This window comes from Balaenoptera ricei, chromosome 2, assembly GCF_028023285.1.
Source record: "Balaenoptera ricei isolate mBalRic1 chromosome 2, mBalRic1.hap2, whole genome shotgun sequence".
Taxonomy (NCBI): Eukaryota; Metazoa; Chordata; class Mammalia; order Artiodactyla; family Balaenopteridae; genus Balaenoptera; species Balaenoptera ricei.
The window spans coordinates 29752954-29766144 of NC_082640.1; the positions used below are offsets into that span (position 1 = coordinate 29752954).

The following is a 13191-nucleotide window of genomic DNA, read 5'->3' on the forward strand; positions in this document are numbered from 1 at the left end:
TCCAGCCTACTCCTCTTTCCACAGCCCACGCTGTCTTTTACACCTCCCGCCCCCAACACACAACGCATTTATTAAAAAAAAAAAAAAAAAATTCAGCCCGCAAAGACCCGGAACGCCGAGGCCGGGGCTCCAGCAGGTATTTTTCTGCCTTAGGCCTGGGTAGGCGAGGGCCGGGCCGGGGTGGGGGAGGCCCCGCTGGGCCGGTGTGCGAGCCCCGCGCCCCCGGGAGCGCGCGCTGCGCCGGCCCGCCCTCCGTCCCCGGTGCGCGTCCCCGCCCAGCCCAGCCCCGGAGCGCGTGCCCACGCCGCCCCCGCCCCGTGCGCGCTCTTCGCCGTCACGCGCGCGCCGCGAAGCCGCCCGGTGGAGCGGCGGCGGGCGCGCTCCGGGCGGGACGGGGGCGCGGGCGCGGGCGCGAGGCTTTCGTGCCGGGGCCGCGCGGAGGAGGCACCGGGGAGGAGCGCGCTGCGCCGCCGCCCGGCCTGCCGCCGCTCGGTGCGGGTCCGCGGGGCGCGAGGAGCGGCGAGACCGCGGCCTGGAACAAAGGGAGGCCGGCTGGGGCGGGGGCGTCGCGAGCATGGCGGACCGCAGCCTGGAAGGCATGGCGCTGCCCCTGGAGGTGCGGGCCCGGCTGGCCGAGCTGGAGCTGGAGCTGTCGGAAGGTAACAGGCCCCGCGCTCAGCCGGCCGCGCTGTCACGGGGGCCGGGGCGCGGGCGGGCGGGCGGGGGTCTCGGCGCGGTGCGAGCGCGGCCCCCGCCCTGCGGCTCCGTGTCGTCGGCCGCGGCCCCGGCGCCGGGGCCCTGGGGAGCCGGACGGGGCCGCGGGGCCGGGGGCGCAGCCGGGGCGCAGGACGGGGCCGCGGGGCCCGGGGCGCAGCCGGGGCGCAGGACGGGGCCGCGGGGCCCGGGGCGCAGTCGGGGCGCAGGACGGGCCGCCGGGCCGGGGCGGCCTCGCGCGCGGCCTGGCGGACGGGGCCGTGTCCTTGGTGCGCGTCCGAGCGCTGCCCACCGCGGCCGGGCCGGGGGCGGTTCCGCGTTGCGCGGCCTGAGGCTCCGCGGGCCTCGTTCTAATGCGAAACTTGTCTTTGGACTTGAGGTTTGACCGCCGGTGTCCGAGGCATCCTGGCTGGACTGGGATAGTACTACTATTGTTCCCGTCCGCTGGGATGCGAAGGTTGGGTGAAATTGGAAAGCCTCCTCCCTCAGGCCAGGGTCTGTGCCGCGTTCCCATCGTCCCATACTTAGGATTTGTGACAGATTTGCCACAGTGATTTCATGGAGTGTTATATACGGTTTCTTATTTGCTCTTAATGGTGGGATCATGTGCTCAGCTGTCATAAGTTTTAGATCGGATTTTGCTATGTCTTAAAAAAAAAAAAAAACCCACTGAAGTTCCGAAATGTTGAATGTTTAATATAGATTTAGAATTCACCCAGCTCACCCTGGGAAGGCCACTAATACACTGTGGGGTGGGGATAGGCCGGCTTGTCTCGAATTTATATTTGGAGCAGTTTAGTGGTGAACTTGTATGTGTGTGTGTGTAACGGTTTTGTGGGGCTGGCAGCCAGAAAGTAAATTCATTCGTGCCAGTTTTCATCAGCAGGGAGAAGCTGGTGTTGACCGTATGGTTTCCTTTTTAACACTTTCAGGGCGAAGAAGGGGGTACAGGTGGGGGCCTGGGGTGAAGTGTCTTTTCAGATGTCACAGGCTGGAGATGTTTCTGTTTCACATTTGGGGTTCTGCAGGGTTCTGTAATGCTCAACTGTCCCATAGGAGGAGACCGTTTCCTGGACTCTGTGCTCAGCAGACACTGTTCTGAAGGGCTGGAGATGATGAGGGCTTTGCTGGTACCTCAGTGCAGTGCCCAGCTGGGCGAACAGTACTTAGGTCTACACTGGTGGATAAGGTGTGCAGTGTGGACAGATTGCTTGGAGGGATGAAGTGCCCATTGGAAAATATTTGCCCAAGTTCTTTGATTTTGTCAATGTTCACATGGGTTTTTCCCCCTCACTTTACAGGCCCCGTAGCTGTGCACCACAGTTGTGTTATTTACAACACCGTATCATTCATGCATTCTCTCCAGACAAGCACTTCTGCTATGTCTGTATTATACTGATGTTAAGTGTCAGTACCCTACCTGTGTTGGCAAAGCGGGAAGCCGTCTGAACTCACCAGGAGCCCTCCACCTCCCCCGTCCGTCTGGGATGGGCTCACATTTGCTTCTTCACATCTGGGACAGTGCGTGGCCCCTGGTGGGAGTGGCTGCTTGTGGACGTGGACACTCACCTGCTAGATTGCACTCACCTGTCACCATCGGTCACTCCTAGAATGTGTCCCTGTTGTCCAGGGGATGGCAAACCACTTTAGACCAAGGTGTGCTCAGCCTAGTTCTCTGTGAATTCCTTGTGTCCCTACAGATTTTTAAAAAGGGTTTAATGAGTTTCTTATTGAGTGTCTGGGCAGAGAAAGGGGTGTGTGTTTGCATATGGGAATCACATTATTGTTTTTCTCTCTCTCTAAACTCTGCTAGGCCTGGCTGCATCACCCAAGAGTAAGAGTCAGAGGGTTGTTGCTTTGGCCACCCAGCCTCAGCCCGCTTCTCCCCGCTTTAGCTGTGTCATCTTTGACTTGCTTTGTCCATGCTGAGTCGATTGGGTTTCTCTTTAAGGTCATTTGGAATATTGTGTCTTGTGACTATGTAGAGTAGTTTTACTGTCTTAAATTAGATGAATCAACTTGTTTTCCAGTATTGCTTAATAGCAACCAAAGAATGGAGGGATCAGAAATCTGTGCCTCTTTACATTTTAGAACTTAAAATCCCCCAACATAACCACTTTCAAAGTGAAAAGTTAAAACAGCTTTTAATGCCGAGTTATTTAAGCATATTGCTTTCATATTTTATCTTCAATCAGGATTCATGTGGAGAGAATTCTTTAAATTAGTCTTCATCATTTTATTAAAATATCAGAACATACTGTGGAAACGTGTGGACGTTCCAGCGCTCAGTTCCTACAAAGGAGCATGGGAAAACAATTCCATTTTAAGCACATAATGTAGGTTGAAAAAAGAGTAGACTCTTCTTTCAAAGTTCCTATATGGCCTGCCAGCTGTTAATGGTTGTATATTTTATCTAGATTAGTAGATGCTGGTCCAGTTTTGGTTTGCACTGTCTGCTGGTGCTGCTACGGACACTTAGGTTATTTTATTTTATGGGTCACTGTTTGGTAGAGGGTTGCAGATTGACTTCTTGGCTGCAGAAGTCAGATTTTCACTTTCCTGCCCTGCTGGTTGCCTCCCTCTTTTCTTTCCACTGTCTGTTGCTACCCAGTGCTTCCCTCTTGGGGGAAAACTGGGCTGCTCTCCCTGCAGAACTGGTGCCAGCAAAGAACAGGAGCTTTCTGTGGGGAGATGTGGTGGGTGCCCCTCCTATGGGCAGCAATGGCCTCCAATCCACAGGTCTGGGTACAGTCTTTGGTGTGGAGCCAGGGGTTGTCGGTCTGGTGAATTCTTGGGACTCAATGTGAGATGGAGAGGAAGCCAGTGAGCTGGCTGGTTGCTGGGTGCCAGGTGGGGTAGCACTGGCTCTTTTCTTCACACACTTTTCCCTAAATCATTTTTTTCTTCCCTTCTCTTCCCTTCTTTCTTGCCTTTTGGAATCATGCATTTTTCTATTTGGCTTTCAGAGGGCCCCCAAGTAGTTTCATTAATATGTAAATAGACATTATTTGGCTTAAGGAAAAACTTTAAATGGAAACAGTGGCAAAGCAGAGAGGAAACAAAATTCCTCAATAAAGACAGACTCATGTCTTATTAAAAAAAAAAAATCAGTTGTTGATTGAACTTCAGCAGTAAGTTTCTGTGTTAACTGACGGCTTGTGTCCTGGGCTGTACACACCCTGGACTTGCAACTGTAGACGATATCATCCCACTATTTCAGGAGTGGTTGAATTCTTATTTTGGTAGGACTTTGGGAAATTGCCTTGTGATGTAGCCTGTGAAAACTGGTGTTTGCAGAAGAGAAGTCCGTTAGCTTTCTACTTTGTGGCTTTTAAATTGTGAGTGTGCTTACTAACTTCCTAACTCTTGCTTATGGGAATTACTCAGTTTGTAAGGTACAGGATTACTGCAACTATTACGTTCTGTAATCAAGTCCAACTTAACATTTTCTAAGTGCGAAACTGCCCAAGGAAGGAGGTGCATGCTATCAGTTCTTTGTGTTGATCAAGGAACCAGTAATTTTTTAAATTGCAGATGAGCAATTCACATGCAGCTGGCATAATCCTGTCACCAGAGTAAAATCTTAAAGAGATGGCCAGTTGGAAGGTTTGTAGATTTGGTGGTGTGTGGCATTTTCAGGGCTGCCAGCACAGTATAGCAGATACACTTAGCTCTAGAACGTGAGTTCTGTCCCCATCAGCCCCTGTGCTTTTCTTGGAGGTCCCTGTGGCTGCAGAGGTGGCCACCCAAACTGAAGCCTGGGACCACCTTCCAGGGTCGGGGAGAGGAGACCTGCTGTCTCTAATGCAACCCAAATGTTCTCATTGAAAGGAAATAGTGGACTCTGGAAAGCAAATGTGTGAAAAAATGCTTTCTTCTAGAGTCTTGTTGATAATTTGTTGTCATTGGGAGGGGAGGAGGGAAGGGGTCAGAAGATTCAGGGAATAATAGCTGAGCCGCTCCACCGGGGATCAGACCTTACCATTGTTAACAAAACCTGTTCACTCTGTCACATCGTCTCAAAGCTGCCCCCAGTAGCTGTACGTATTGTGGTGAATGAAATGGACTACTTGGCTTGATAAATCTAAAAGATTGTTATCTGAATTAAAAATATGTACAAAATGGCAGCATTGATATGTGTGGGATGTGAAATGTGTGGACTTGAATTTTAAGAGTTCTTCAGAGTTATGAAAATAGTTAAATTTGAATGTTCTTTTCTTGATGAATAAATATAGATGTCAAATTTAGCCAGGAAATTAAAGGCACACATTAAAGGCACTGATGTGTAAGGTTGATCCCAATGCTCAAAAGATCTTTGCGATGCTGTAGTCATGCTTAGAGCCGAATGTTGTGAGGTCACAGCTGTAACAACGACTCTATTTTGTTTCATTCTGGGCCCACTGGCTTTATATTCTTGTTATGGTTTGGAGGCTACAAGCTGTTGGATGTTATGAGTCACTTTTTGCCTTCCTCCTCCCAGCCTTTTTCAAATGGGTTGTCTCTTTTTTTAGAGCTGATTTTTTTTTAAAGCAGTGATTTATGGGATAAGTTGTAGCATTCTTCTGAATTGCAAAGAGAATGTATTGGATAATCTTCATTTTGATGTCATGTATATAGACTGACTCACCACTTCAAATCCTAGTCATATTAAGATTCTCATAATTACTCAGGTACCTTACTAAAAGCAGATGCTCGCCTGCAGTTTTTGGCTTGGTTTCGCACATCAGTGTTTATCCTGGTACATGGAAGGCACCTCAGGTGATGCTATGGGCTTTGGCCACTGTTTACTGTTCCTTTCCTCCAGTCTCTCCGTCTGTATGCCTCTACTTTCAAGGTTGCCTGTGTTCATTTTCCTTCTTTCATGATCATTTTGTGTGCCCTACAAAAGTTACCTACTATCATTGCCAGTGCTCTGTTCTGCTGAGAGCGTCAAAACGTTGTCACGTCTCGAAAGAAGCAGTTGCATCCATTTGTTCTTGATAATAAATAGCGCTCTCAAAGGGGAGAATTTAATTGAGAATCCCAGCTGGCGGGGGTAAGAACATAGGAGTCAGGTTTGTACGTATATGGCACTTTCTTCAGGACCCAACGGGGTGTTAATGTTCATAAGCCCTTAAGACAAATAAAGTGGGAAAGGCTAAGATATTGAGCTGTAAAAGTCAACATGACAACAAGCAGCCTTCTTTTGTGGGGTGGGGGACTGGGGAGGTTGCTCTTTAGTTTTGTTGCTGTTGAATATCGTGGAGAATGAAATGTGCTCTCTGTGCTAAGAATCACAAATTGAGGTGGTTCTTTACCAAATGCTTTGTGCAATAGGTATGAAAAATCAGGGAAAAAATGACCTAAGATAGTGAGGACTGAGGGATTCTGTGATTGATAGTGGGTTAAATAGATCTTTTTCTTCTGGGCTGCCAGTTTTAAATCTTTTTTTTTTTTTTTTTTTTTTTTGCTTATTAAGTTGGAAACTGTTTCTGTGTCCTCATGAAAAGATTGAAGACTGTGGGCCAGATCCAAACTAGTTCTGGCGGCACCAGAGAGAGCAATTCCTTAGATACTTGTTCGCAATTATGCACAATTTTTTTTTTTTTTTTTACTGAATTATCTGGTTAGTCAAGTCACATATTCTTCTATTTTTTTAATTAGAGGAATACTCTAACATTTTAAAATTATGAAGTTAAAAAACTCATATGTAAATATGTCCCCTCTTCAATGTGGGCTGCTTCACACCCACCAGCCTCAGGTCTGAGCCTCTGGCCAAGGAGGAAGGCAGTTCCCTGCTGGACACTCGGTGCTGAGCAGAGAAGCTTTCTTCCAAAACCAAAAAAGCAAGTCTCTCATGTTCTGACCATGTGTCTTACCAGTGCAGCTTGCCCTGTGTCAGGAGTTTATAAAACATGTTAAGCTTTGGTGCGGAGAGGCCCACACATCTCAGTTTCCGTGCGGCAGGTCTTAATCTGCCTTCGTGGCTTTGTTCCTGCCACTCCCTCGAGTTGGCAGAGCCACATGTCTGGACCGCTTCACTCTCGGGAAGAACACAAACCTCCACATCGAGCCCTGTCGCCTTGCTGGCCAAGCCCAGAGTCATGTCCCTGTGAAGATGCAGGTTGCATGGGTCTAGCTGACCAGCTCTCTAAGGAAGCGCTTCCTGGCTAGTTTACCTGAAATGAAAACAGAAATGTAAACTGTGTTACTAATTAACCTTATCAGAAGATTCTGGGTCTTTATGAATAAAGTAGTATAAGTGGAGATTACATGCTTTATTGCAAATAGAGCACATCCAGTTATATCAGTGTCACAATACCTGACAAAATCCCTGTCCAGGACTCTGCAGTCGTGGCATCACCCTGGATAAGCCACCAGGCTCTCCCAGTCTTGGTGTCCTCGGGTGTCAGATAGGGTTAAGAACTCTGCCTTTGGGATGGTAGTGGGGATCAGCGAGGCAGAGTCACAGTATCTGCTCCATAAATATCCAGCTCTGCAGTTTCCTTCCGAGGTGCTGTCACTGGGACAGAGTTCCCTGCCCTCCCGCCCCCCAGTTTATCCAGGTGATTTGAGTTACAGTGGCCTTCGGAGAAAAACAGTGGAGAGGAGGCACAGGCCCGGGTGCGGGAAAGCACTTTCACTTTCCTCTGCTTGGAGGGTGCACCTCTTAATAGATGCTACCTGGACACTTACCCTGTGCTAGGATAGCTTCAGAGCTGCAATGCCTCTTTTTTTTTTAAAGATAAAACTTCCTTTCTGGTGGACTCTTTGTGTCAATATTCCTGGAAGCCCTTTTTTCAGCCCCTTTACTTTTCAAGAGAAAAGTTGGGGAAAGGTGTCCTAGGTCAGATTCAAGTCCAGGTGTGTCCGGGAAGGACGTCCTATTAGGTTGTAATCATCGAATCTCAGGACCATGTGTGGACCTCCAATCAGAGTCATTCCAGCGCTTCGTGGAGGAGGGGCCTGACCATCTCCTGCCGTCCCCTCACCACAACGCCCCCAGGATGAAACACAGAGCTCCACCGCTGTGACTGTGGGAATTGTCCTCCTGGAGGTGTGTGCCCCCCTGCCCTCAGTGTGTGTGGAGAGGGACTGAGCTGGCACCCCTCTCGTCATGCTCCTGTGTCCTGTCCCGACACAAGTGCATGTGGATGCCACCCAACAGGCCACACAGGTGGGATTGCGTGAGCCTGGGCAGCTCTGAGAGAGGCCAGGTCAGGGCCAGGGCTCACCGTGGCAGTGGACCCGGGGCTCTGTGCCCCCCGCCCAACACCTGTAACAGGTCCTGGGCTTTTATCCTTTACAATCACCCTGGCAGTTATGTCGGTTGAGTGCTGTGTGGGTTTGTGAATGAGTGGGATCTTTTTCTTATCGACTTTCATAAGCTGCTTCTTTTAAAGTAAAAACCAGAGATAGTTTGAAGCCCCCCTTGCCCCCGCTGTGTATTTAATGGTATCACAGAAGTTATGGCTTCAGTTACGTGTAAAAACAACTTAAGAATAACACCAAGTACTAAGGTGGAGCTGTACTTCAGGATAGCTTAAGTGAGCATCATTGGGCTTCGAAACATCTTTTGTTTTTTCTTATTTTGATGAACGGGATGGATGCCTGAAGGCTGTTGAGATTTAGTAATATAAAGTAGTCTTTAAGGAGCTCTTTAAGCAAGGGTGCAATTCCATTAAACTTAAGTCATTAAAATACACCTATTTAGGGACTTCCCTGGCGGTCCAGTGGTTAAGACTTAGCCTTCCAATGCAGGGGGTGCGGGTTCAATCCCTGGTCAGAGAGCTAAGATCCCACATGCCTCACGGCCAAAAAACCAAAACATAAAACAGAAACAATATTGTAACAAATTCAATAAAGACTTTAAAAATGGTCCGCATCAAAATAAATCTTAAAAAAAAACCCCAAACCAACCACCTACTTAAACCCAAGGAAATAGTGTATCAACTTGCCAGGGTGGAAACTTTGTTACTAATGTTACTAAGGTACATTATAATGTACCTCATGCTTGCAGTGCCTGTCCTGTAGGGAAATTCTGTCAACCTGAGACTCCGTGTTTGGGTGGGTTTTGTTGTTTCATTTTGCTTTTAGCTCAAGTGAATATAGTCTTATTGCAAATGGTGGGGCTAGGCTTCCCCCACCAAGCACAACATTGACCTGGGCCAAATGAGAAATAGCACTTGGGGTATTTTGCTGTTGATATCAGAGTTCAGATTTTGAGAATTTCTGTTGTACATAAATTAATATGAAAAGGAAGTAGAATTCTACCTCCCTGTTTTAGATGGTGGCGAATTATTATTTAGCTGTCATACCAGTAAAGGATTTTCTAATGCCTGTTGGTATTTTAGCATTTCTTTCCTGTTATTAGGAAGATCTGGCCCGGGACATGGGGAAGAAAGTAGCCTTGATTTTGCTGTTTCCTTCATGACTTGCTGAATTTGACACAAATAGGATTCTGGATGAAATCTGCCCTTTATGGAAAGTGTCTAAGTAAAACAGGCTTTCTGAATGTGTTGTACAATATTCTGTCTCCCGTGGATACAGAGGAGCAAAGCCTTGGGGAAGGACTGTGGGCAGAGGTTCCTTGCATGGGCTGCCATTCCTCGGGTGATGGGCATCTGCTGTTGGGGGTGTCTACCACAGATGGAAAGCTCACGGGCTGACTGTGTCATTGTGGTCATAGGGCAGGTTTGATCACTCTCACTTATTCTTGAAAGATGATGTGGGGTGGGAGCAGTATTTAGAACACTAGCATTCCTTGAAACAAAGATATGAAATAAAGCTTATACATCTCATGGTGCCTTATAGCTTTTAGCTGCTTTCATATTGACCTTTTTTTAGTCCTTTGAAAATATTTTCTAGGGAAATGACATTAGCTTCTCTGTATAAATGAGGAGACTTCAAATGATCAGAAACTCATCACGAGCCCTAGAATCTTGGCTTCCCGACACATTTTCACCATCACGAGTGAACTGAACCACCGAGCTGCTTTCTTTTGAAGCATGATGGGGATCCCGTCTTCCCCTGTGAGATCAGCAGCAGGAGCTCTGTGGAGTCCTGGGTGCTCTCGGGAGCGTGAGCAGTGGGCAGCGCCCTCCCCAGCAGCCTGTTCCAAGTCAGTGAGGAAATCGGACGAATTTCCCTTGCATGTGGTTGTCATGCGTGAAGGCTTATGCTGCACGTTTTCTTAGCTGGCTGCCCCTAAACTTTACATTTAAGATCGAATCTGTCATCTAGGGAATGAATATATGGGTGTTCGCTGTACAACTCCGTTTTCTGTATGTTTGAAATTTTTTTGTTTCTCATGGAAGATGAACAACATCCTTTATTTATTAAAAAAATTTTTTTTTTTTTTGGCTGAGTTGGGTCTTCGTTGCTGCACGCGGGCTTTCTCTAGTTGCAGCGAGTGGGGGCTACTCTTCGTTGCGGTGCGCGGGCTTCTCATTGCGGTGGCTTCTCTTGCTGGGGAGCACGGGCTCTAGGTGCGCGAACTCAGTAGTTGTGGCTCGCGGGCTCTAGAGTGCAGGCTCAGCAGTTGTGGCGCATGGGCTTAGTTGCCCCGCGGCATGTGGGATCTTCCCGGACCAGGGCTCAAACCCGTGTCCCCTGCATTGGCAGGCGGATTTTTAACCACTGCGCCACCAGGGAAGCCCTGGAACAGCATCCTTTAGAATCAGGAGGCTGGATATGGTATGGCTTATCTGAAATCTTAATCGTTTTGGTCAAGAGACGATGCTGTTAGTTCTTGTGTCGTTTCCGGGAAAAATATTCTACATGAGGTTCCAGGAATAACCTCTTCAGTGTCTCTGCAAGAGTGACCTCTCTCAAAGCTTCCTATTACTAGCCAGGATGATGGCGATCGTGTTTAAGCTGCCACCAATCACTTACAAGGCAATCAATCTTAGGTCTTTTATGTAGAGTGCTTTTATCCCAAGTGGAGTGCCTGTCTGACCTTCTCCAGGCCTTGCAGGGATGCAGGCCACGTCTAATGGATGTGATCCACCCTCATCTCTGGTCCCCAGAGAACCGGAGTCTTGTCAGTAGGAGCGGACAGTGCGTAACTCGGATTTTTAAATCAGATGTTGCAAATTGATGTCTTTTTTGGCATGAACAAAGTCTGTTATCTCTGTTTATGGGGGAGGACACTTACATGTCTCAGGCCACCGCTCACTGATTGTTCGTGTGTGCTAAGCACTGCGTTAGGTGTCTCACATAGATTACCTTTTTTGAAGGACATTTGTCTCACAAAAAGGGAAGCACGTTAGTGAGCTTGCCTGAGGTCCCGTGCCTGAGTGGTGGGTGCGAGTCGGCCAGTTTGCCCCGACACCAGCCTCCTCCCTTCCAGCTCCCGACAGGACACCACCCTCATGTAGTGAGTTAGGAATCCAAGTCAGAAATGGAATGTTGAAAGAGATACCAAGTTTCATGGTATGTGTGGTGACTTTTCTTTTTTACGTATTTACTTTCGCATACCCTAATGATGTGTTTTTTTACCTGATGTAACAAGTAACTTAATTACCAGCCATTACTGGTACAGAGTTCCATGAAGGATATTTTAGGAACCTGTGGTCTCAAAAAAGAGCCTTTATTTTCTAACTATAATATGCTTAATAAAGTTGTTGGGATTGTGGCTTTCTTTTGTTATTTTATTTTTTGTTCCTTGAGTGGAAGCTATTTAGTGATTACTCATAATTGTGAAAATAATCTAGTGATTAGAGGTTCTTGTTAGGACAAATCTATGTCTCCTTTCTTTTATGTAAATAAAAAAACCTTAATCCAGGTAAATGTCGGCAGGAATGACCATGTATAAAGTGGATAAGATTTTTGTGTGACGTGGTCACCCTGGGATATTGTCTCAGGAATTTTCTAGAGCATCCATCTTTATTCTCACTAGTTTACACCCTCCCCGTTCCCTGATTATTTCCATTTGCACCAGAAATTTGAATACAAGTGTGTCCAAGATGGTACTTGTATGTGTGTGCATGTATCATGCCTTTTTGCTGTAAGATGGACTGTTTGAATAGTGCTTTTGGACACTGACAACTTGGTCAGAAAACCGGTAGCTCCTCATTAATAAAGGTAGATGTTCTAGTATCAGGAAGCCCTGAATACTTTCTGTGTTATATTAAATAAATAAATCCCAGAACAAAGATGGTTTTGTGTACTATGTATTTGCCATGACTTTCTTGTAAGAAGTGTGAATGTTTCACCCACTTATCAGAAATCCCATGACTAGCTTAAACAGAGAAAGAACATGGATTATTCTGTCTCCAGATCATTTTCATGTATTTATGATCGCACCTGTTCTATTAGCTGTGAAAGCCATCAGTCTTGGGCCCTTGCTGGGCCCTTGCTGATAGAATTAAGGGAAACAAGATCATTTCCAGCTTGTTTTAAACCTAAAGCTGCCCGTTAACTGCATAATAGCCCAATCTTTAAAAATGATACAATTTGACTTTTAGTGGATTATAATTAATTTGGTTATCTATGGCTGAATCATTTCACTGCATTGTGAACTAACTATTTTTTGATTTCTTCATAATATGGATCCGATCCAGAAGATGGGCTGTAGGCTCGGAGTGATAACATTGTTACTTGTAACTTAGACTAACTCTTGGTTTCTCTGAGATGATAACCATACAGTCGTATATTTAATTCCCGTTTTTCACGTTGTTCTCAATTCTGAGTCCCTACTGGTCATCCCTTTCACCCACGTTCTTTCCTTTCTTCTCCCTCCATCCTTCTTCTATTTTGTTGTCTTTCACCCACAGACCCTCAGTATATGGTGGATGTGTGTGTGTGGTGGGGTCCTGACTGCTGTGAATTTTTGATAACCTGTGGAAAGGACTTTTTTTTTTTTTGAGCAAGACACCTCTACACCTCTAAATGAACTTTCAGTTGCCTAAATATCACCTGTTTGGTGGACTGTCTGTGGAAATTTTAATTGTTTTTTATGGGGTTTGGCTGACCTTTCTCTGCCCCACCAATTACTCCACCCAGCCCATGTGTACTCAAACTCTGCAGGCCTGGTTCAACACTGCTTATATGCAAAATAATTAACAGAGCTCTATAAATAAGAAATCACATGTTGCCACATAAATAGTTTCCCTGTCATTTGAGTGTGGATTGTTTTTGCTCCTGTGGTGGCCCTGAGGATTCTGGCCTTTGTTTGGAAGCACCTCACACTGAGGTGGGTATGAAATGTAAAACTGATTACAGTATTATTATCACTCGCAAGCAGACAACAAAGATGCTTTCATCTGAACAGCAGCTGAAAATTAGGGTGTGTTCGGTTTGGATGTTGGATGACCTTTTTGAAAAAAGCATCTGGCTTTTGTCATACTTTGAAAGCTGTGCTTATACTGTTTTCTGTGTTTTACTTAGAGTGTCTACGGTTCCTAAAGGAGATATTTGCTTATTTTAAGGGGATAAATTACTTTACAATAAAAATACTCTCTGGGGATTTAGATGGAATAGGTTTGCCATATTATT

At 46.6% G+C, this 13191-nt stretch overlaps 1 protein-coding gene across 5 annotated transcripts in view; it reads left to right on the forward strand.

The window, feature by feature from the left end:
• Positions 1 to 446: 446 nt before the first annotated feature.
• DIP2C (disco interacting protein 2 homolog C) overlaps positions 447 to 13191 on the forward strand; it is a 369992-nt gene continuing 357247 nt past the window's right edge. For all 5 annotated transcript variants that reach the window (XM_059912245.1, XM_059912246.1, XM_059912247.1 and 2 more), the window contains exon 1: positions 447 to 659. In XM_059912245.1, the coding sequence (XP_059768228.1) occupies positions 575 to 659 (85 nt within the window). In that variant the 5' untranslated portion in view covers positions 447 to 574. The remainder of the gene's footprint in view (positions 660 to 13191) is intronic.